This window comes from Carya illinoinensis, chromosome 5, assembly GCF_018687715.1.
Source record: "Carya illinoinensis cultivar Pawnee chromosome 5, C.illinoinensisPawnee_v1, whole genome shotgun sequence".
In the NCBI taxonomy this organism is placed as follows: Eukaryota; Viridiplantae; Streptophyta; class Magnoliopsida; order Fagales; family Juglandaceae; genus Carya; species Carya illinoinensis.
Window position 1 is genome coordinate 35,327,486 of NC_056756.1, and position 7,795 is coordinate 35,335,280.

General features: G+C 37.4%; 1 protein-coding gene across 1 annotated transcript; it reads left to right on the plus strand.

Annotated features, from left to right (window-relative positions):
* The first annotated feature begins 1,869 nt into the window (after positions 1-1,869).
* LOC122309390 ((-)-germacrene D synthase-like) lies at positions 1,870-5,021 on the plus strand. The gene is made up of 7 exons (XM_043122865.1): positions 1,870-2,092; positions 2,241-2,511; positions 2,842-3,214; positions 3,340-3,564; positions 3,696-3,834; positions 3,935-4,180; positions 4,587-5,021. The coding sequence occupies exons 1-7, from the start codon at positions 1,958-1,960 to the stop codon at positions 4,878-4,880; spliced, it is 1,683 nt and encodes a 560-aa protein (XP_042978799.1). The 5' UTR covers positions 1,870-1,957; the 3' UTR covers positions 4,881-5,021.
* Positions 5,022-7,795: the final 2,774 nt, after the last annotated feature.

Genomic DNA, 7,795 nt, shown 5'->3' on the forward strand with positions numbered 1-7,795 from the left:
ATTACCATTATTGGGTTTTTTGAGACAAATCATTTTGTCTATTAGAGTTAGTTAGGGCATATTTAAAAAAGTAATGTTACTCATTATTTCAGTTTTTATAATTATTCTCATATAGTTCCATGATGTGACATTAGATGATTAGAGACTATTTATTATATTTTATTTTTGAATCCATCATCTAATAAAACATCATGAAATTCATGAGATGGTAAGAAAAATGGCAATGAATAGATTTTTCCTCTTTAAAATTGAGACCTAAGGCCAAAATTTTACAAGCTTTGGTTTTATTTATTTTGAAACAATGTTGTAATAAACTATTACATTGAATAATGTAATTATACAGTAAACATGCATATATTGTAAGTGCTTTTATTGATCTTCATTTAGTTTTTCCTTAATTACTTTTTATATTAATTAATCAAAAATAATATTTCAAGATGTTTCGGTTTCTTTGGAGTCTTTTTATCATTTTGGAAAATCTCGTCCTTAATTGGAGGCCTCTTGATATTAGTTTTTAAATAATAATAATATCAATATTATTTCCTTGATGAGGATTTAAGAATTTTTATTTTAATTTCCTAACACGTCAGCTGGTGGGCGGGGAAGTAGAGAAAATAATTGTGCACGAGTTTGAATGGAAAAATGTGTACCACTTTGGAACACGGCATGCTATATATATAAAACAAACGAAAAAAGAAAAGTAGATTGACAACTAAAGACACGTTGAATATGATATATACCAATCATGAACAGTGACCCATTAAGTGCATATGAAGCCTTTGGAGAACATGTGGTGAACAAAACGAACACCAGAGAACACATCGAATGTGAGATTTAATTATCACTAACGACAATTCGTTAAGTACATTGGAAGCTTTTGGAGAACACATGATTACTAGAAAAGAACACAAAATAACATGTTTAATATGAGATTATCATCTACGGAAAAGCACTACGAGTGATACTAGGAAATCAATAGCTCTTATATATGCCAAATGCCAATAACATCTTGTACAGTCAATTAATTGACTAATATGACAAAAATCATATTGAAAAATGGATGTAATTGAGAAAATCTTGTAAGAGGTAACTTAGAAAATAAAAATAAAAAATAGAACTCAAAATCGAGCCTGGAGTTAGCCATTAATGGTTCTGATATCATATAGAAAATGGAAATAAAATAGAATAGGAGATGGGAAAGGGCAGAGAATAAGAAACTTTGACGACTACATCTTTATTATTATCAATTGTGCTTGAATAAATAATATATATCCCTATTTATAAGTGAATGAAGATAGAGAAATAATAGAAATACAATAAATCAATTATACAAATTAATAATTTAATTTACACCATAAACTACCTATGGTATAGAATAAGGCTTGGTTTGGAAACACAAGGTATCTCATCTTATCTCATTTCAAAATTTCACATAATTTTTTTAATTCTCAAATATCATTTAAATATAAATACTTTTAAATTTCAAATCTTCAACTTTTTCATCTTATCATTATTACTTATTCATTACAACTTTATCAAACTTCCAAACAAAACACAGAATAATTCAACTTTTTTCAAATTTGAAAATAAAAATAATATTATTCTAACATTATTGTAACTTTATGATATTTTTATTCAAATTTTTTTTCTCTTATTTTCCAAAACCCAAAAACATATCTTAATCCAAACTATTTTACTATTATTTACAAATTATTGTACTATTATTCAGTAATTCTTCAATTCATCTCATTTTTCAAACTAAGTTTACTTTATATTGCACATATTAGAATATTATGAATATTCAGTACGGTATGCATGCGGCGTTGTCGGTATGCTTGAAACGTATCTATATAACTGGCCTTCCATAAGTTGTTCATTCACGACTACGATACTTGAAAACCAACAACCACTAAGTTAACTCAGTCGCCATTTATACACTAATTAGTTGTTCTACAAAATGTCCCTGCTTCCAGTTTCAGGGATTCCTTCCCAAACCCAGAATCCAAGTATTTCTGTTGTAAAACGCCCGTTGGCAACTTTTCACCCAAGCATTTGGGGAGATCATTTCATCTCTTATAATAGCAAGTCCATGGTAGTTGAACATTTGTGAAGCCCCTCTCTCTCTCTCTCTCTCTCTCTCTCCCTCTCTCTCTCTCTCTCTATATATATGTATATATGTATATATTCTAATGCTTACAGTCTTGAAATGCATATTATGATCTATCATCTTTGTGCTGTAGGAGATTTCCTCTGAGAGCTTGGAGAAAGTTCAAAGGCTGAAAGAAAAAGTGCAGAGCTTGCTGATGGCTCCCGTCGATGATATATCACAAAAGTTGGAGCTGATTGATGCGATCCAACGCTTAGGCGTGTCTTACCATTTTGAAAGTGAGATTGATACCATACTCCAACAAATTCACAACAATGGTGACGACACTGGAGACTCTGACGACCTCTACACTGTTTCTCTCCGTTTTCGCTTACTGAGGCAGCAGGGTTATAACACTCCGAGTGGTTAGTACTGATTAGACTATTCAAATAAAGGAATAAAGTAAAAGGCCACCAAAGGTTAATAAATCTAGTTAAAAAAATGATTGAAGAATACTACAATAATTCATAAAATTTACATAAAAAACAAAAAACTATGGTACGTACCGACCTCTCCGGTTTGAAGAACATTAAAAAATGGAACTAGAGCATGCAATTTGATGGGTGCTTCATCAAAACGCTTATTCGGCACTGTATTGTTTCTCATAGAAAATATATATTGGTATTGTTTTGTTTACGGAAACTTCAGCTGCACAGATCACATGCATGTGCTCATGTGTTGGGGGGATAATGCAGATGTTTTCAGCAAGTTTAAGGACAGTGAAGGGAACTTCGAGGAATCAATTATTCACGATGTGCGAGGTATTTTAAGCCTTTATGAAGCTTCGCATATGAGGGTGCGTGGAGAAGATATACTTGATGAAGCACTTCATTTTACTACAACGCAACTCGAGTCGATGGTGAGTAATTTAAACCCTTCTGTTGCTGCACAAGTGCGTCGTGCCTTAGAGCGGCCGCTTCGAAAATGGATGCCAAGGTTAGAGGCGAGACATTATTTTTCTACCTACCCAGAAACTGCTTCATTTAATGAAGTTGTTCTCAACTTCGCTAAGTTGGATTTTAACATAATACAACGCCTACACCAGAAGGAAGTTTCCGAGCTCTCGAGGTAATTAAGGCCATGTAGATCACATTGTATCGCACTTCTTTATATAATATATACCTGTTGGTGTTAATTTTGTATATGCATATATGGCAAGATTTGATGTCAGTTTGCGTTCAATTCTTGCTTAGGCGGTGGAAAGAAGATTTAGGGGTCCCGGAAAAGATATCGTATGTCCGAGATAGAGTGGTGGAGTTGTACTTCATGTGGATTTTGGGACCGTACTTTGAACCCCAATATTCTCATGGGAGGATGATGCTTGGCAAAGTGGCCTCCGTGGTCTCAATAATGGATGATACATATGATGCCTATGGTACATTTGAAGAGCTTAAACTCTTTACGGATGCAATTATAAGGTTAACTTAAGGCTCTTCTATCGGATCCAGAATTAATGTCTTGAAACTTCTTCTTTTTTCAAGTCATCAGGAACAAAAACTTGATTGGTCTGTTTTAATTTTTTCTTCTTTAATAAATTAATAACATTCAGGTGGGATAACTGCTGCATAGAGCAACTCCCAGAGTACATGAAATCTACCTATCAAGCACTCTTGGATATTACTAAGGAAATTGAGGAAGAGATGTCCAAAGAAGGAAGGATATACGGCCTTTACTATACAAAGGAAGCAGTACGACATGACCAAAAATTAATCACTTTTACTGGCCTCTTTTTCACTAAATTCTGAATTTTTATACTCTGAATGTTTTCATGGCTTTTAATGCAACCAGATCAAAAGGCTAGCTCAAGCCTACCTTCTTGAAGCCAAATGGATGAAGGAAAAATATATACCCACGGTGGAGGAGTACATGAGTAACGCCCTAGTAACCGGTGGCTACTCTACACTTGTAACCTTATCTTTTCTTGGCATGGGAGATGCAACAAAGGAGGTCTTCGATTGGGCCTGCGGTAACCCTAAGATTGTTAAAGCAGCAGAAACGATATGCAGACTCATGGATGACCTTGTTTCTACTGAGGTACGTATACAACATGGGAAGTTAGCTTTTAAGATTTCAGGAAGGATATCAAATATATAATAAAATTTTCTTTGTTTAAATTAAGTTAACTTTTAAGACAAGTAATAATTTCACATTCATGGACCAAAGCAAAAGTTTTGAATTTGATCTCAGATTTCACACTTTACCATATTAGTTAAATATTCCACGTGTTTGTAATGTCCACTTATTAAAAGGGTATGGCCCACAGTTGAAAGGTAGTATTAAGGATATATATATAAAATATAATATATATAGATTTTATTATATATTTTATATCCTTAATAATTCCTTTCCCTAGCTCTACATTCAGTAGGCAATGTGCCAACATCTTAATTATGTTGTTGATGTTGGAAATAAAATCACTAAATGTTTCTATTTTTTGCAGTTTGAGCAAGAGAGAGGACACGTTGTCTCTGCCCTCGACTGCTATATGAAGCAGCACGGTGTCTCAAAGCATGAGGCAGAAGAAGAATTTAAGAAGCAGATCGAGGATGCATGGAAAGATATTAACAGCGAGTTCCTTAAACCTACTCAAGTGCCAAAGCATTTCCTAGATCGCGTTCTCAATCTCGCACGCGTAATGGATGTTGTTTACAAGGATGATGATGCATACACAAACGTTACACAAGTGATAGTAGACGGTATCACTTCATTGCTTGTTGATCCGGTGCCGATATGAGTCTATCAAGTATCAATTCAGAATGTTGGCCAGTAAACGTACCATAAGTTGACGGCCTATATATATGTGTTTACTTTATCCATGTACGGAATTTCAACGACAGTAATAAGACGTACAATAAGTAAAATTTGAATTCACAAAGAGGCCATATGTGTGTGTGTGTGTTGGGGGGGGGGGTGGGTTTCATGCGCTAGTATAAAAAAAATGAGAGTTTAAGATAAATTATTTGGGACGAGAATAGACTCGTTTTAGTAAAAAATAACTGGATAAAGTAATATTAACCATGAGTAAGTATGGAAGCCCAACCCTCCCACCAAAACTAAGTTGTTTTGGCTAAAGGATGAAACCCGAGTCTTCTTCTTTCCCCCCAACACCGCACAACTCCCATCTCTTCTTCTTTCTTTTTCTTTTCTCTTTTCTTCTTCTTGCTCCGCCCTCTGCCCGTGACCTGCAGCACCTCTTCCCATTGACACCACTGCTTCTCCATGTGGTTGTGCCTTCTGTCTCCTCTGGCCACCGTTGTAGTTCTTCAATCCGTCCCATCCACTCTAACCCTCTATCTCATGGGTTTCATCCATGCCTCCACATGCCACCCATCGTTGCCAATCTAACTTAGCCCTCTATCTCATGGATTTCATCCATGCCTCCACGTGCCACCCATCGTTGCCAGTCCAGCTTAGCCCTCTATCTCATGGGTTTCATCCATGCCTCCACGTACCACTGATCGCACATCACACTTGTGATACTTACCTCTTTCCTCCATCCCGTATCACCAATCATAGCCTTGGTTGCAATTGCCAAGCCTTAACCCTTGACCTACAAATAGGTCAAGTCTCTCCACCTCCAAATCATCCCTAAAACACTATTTTTTCCTCCCATACGCAACCCCATCGCCTTCCTCACCTCCAGATCTACTTTCCCATAGCTTTAGAAGCTTTTCCCCAGCACTGTCGTGTGCCACCGTGAGCTACCACTCTCAGTAGTGTTCTAGTGGTTGTCTGACCACCCCGTCGCCTCCCCGTTTCCATTACCAACCTCCTCATCCCTCAAAAAAATAAGAAAGAACCCCTAACCCGTGATCTAAGGCCCACTTTATAGACCGCTGACATAGGCCACCACCTTTGGACGCCTACGCACAATTACTTGCGGGATCACTTGGACGGCACGCACGAGCATCTAGATTTCTTTTCATTTTTTATTCAGCATTGTAAGTAAAATCCTAGGCTGACCCATGGAATACTAACATTGGAAAATAGTTCAACTGTGTTTTATTGCAGCCTGATTATGGTTGGTTAAATGGCCAAGGGCCCTGTGGAGTGTTGGGATATGGTACTATAGTTGGTGTTGGAATTGCTAATTGAAGCATTGGGAATCGCTTGTTTTTGTGACTTGTGAATCTATGTGTTGTTCTTCCATTGGTTGATATATTTATTGCCATGTCATCCAATAACTGTTTGCTCATGCATTTGCTTTTTTAATTGTCATTATTTCTCTTTTTGTATTAATTGTGCTATGTTCTATGTCTGTGTGGTAAAATTTGAAAATTGTGTTTTTGGTGTCCAAAGACTAAAGGGATTTTGTGGATGCGTGCGTATCACAGCTCTAAATTGAGATGGGGCATTATCTCGGTAGAGTTCCTTTGGTCATTTGAGAGTGTGTAAAATAAAGCGACATCCCCCGAGTTGTCGTCGGGTGAGACAGTAATGCTCTTAATATGACTCTATAGCCCATCTTCTAGCAAGAGCTAGAGGATGCCTAGTCACATATGTGTCAGGTGCGGAGTTGGGAATCACTTGTTATAAAGTCACACACATGACCGTTACTCATGGTGTGAGATTGTGTGTGTCATGAAGGTGTACCAAAACCCACCTATGGTTGCCACACATCATCCACCAATGGGGTGCATGCTTAGTGCCTAAGTAAAAGTCATTGAGAGGCACATGAGGAAACCAAAAGGCCAAGCAAGGGATAGATGCGTGTATCTAAGAGCCAATTGGATTCAAGACTTGGTTAGTATAATCATTGGTGCTAGGAGCTTTCCTATTGACCCATTTGAAAACAACAATTGGGAAGGGAAGTGAGAAAGAGAGAGGACCTCAGCATGGCCATTTGGCTCATATGTCTTGATAATCCATATGTCCATTAAGCTCTTAGGAGAAAAGGGTGTTCAGTTTTGGGAAAATGGTGCCACATGGCATCCATGTCACCCTCTTAGGGTTCAAGATGCCCATGGAATATAGAAGGAAAGAGAGATACTCAGCCATGCCATATGGCAACCAGGGAAGGAGGATTTGTGTGAGTGAGAAGGATTAATGGTGAGGAGCAAGGAAGTGGGATTCGACTATACCACTTGGCATTCATACAATGGGTGTCTCATAGACTTTTGAGTAAAACAATGGTGAGGGAAGAAATAAAGGCTTCAATGGTTGTAAGAAGGGCCACTTGGTGCCCATGCATAGGAAATCGCTTAGATTTTCGAGGTGCCGAATAATGAGAGAGAAAGATAGAATTATTTGGCCTTGGCAAGAGAATGCCACATGGCATCCATGCATATGTGTCTCTTGGATTTTTGAGAGAGACAATAATGAGGGAGAGGGAGTGATACTTGGCCTTGACAACAGGATGCCACTTGACATCCATGCATGTGTGTCCCTTAGGTTTCCAAGAGAGCCATGGATGAGGGAAGATAGAGAGGTTTCAATGGTTGTAAGAAGAGGTCCACTTGGCATCCATGCAAGAAGGATTTTGGTGAGTACCTTGAAGAGACAATAATGGTATGGAAGTAAGGGGAACTTGACAAAAGCAAGATGAGGATGCCACTTGGCATCCATGCATGAGATTGATTAAGGACTTTTAGTATTATGGAGTAGAGTGATGATAAGAGAGAGAAAGCATAGGAAATCACAAAGGGTATT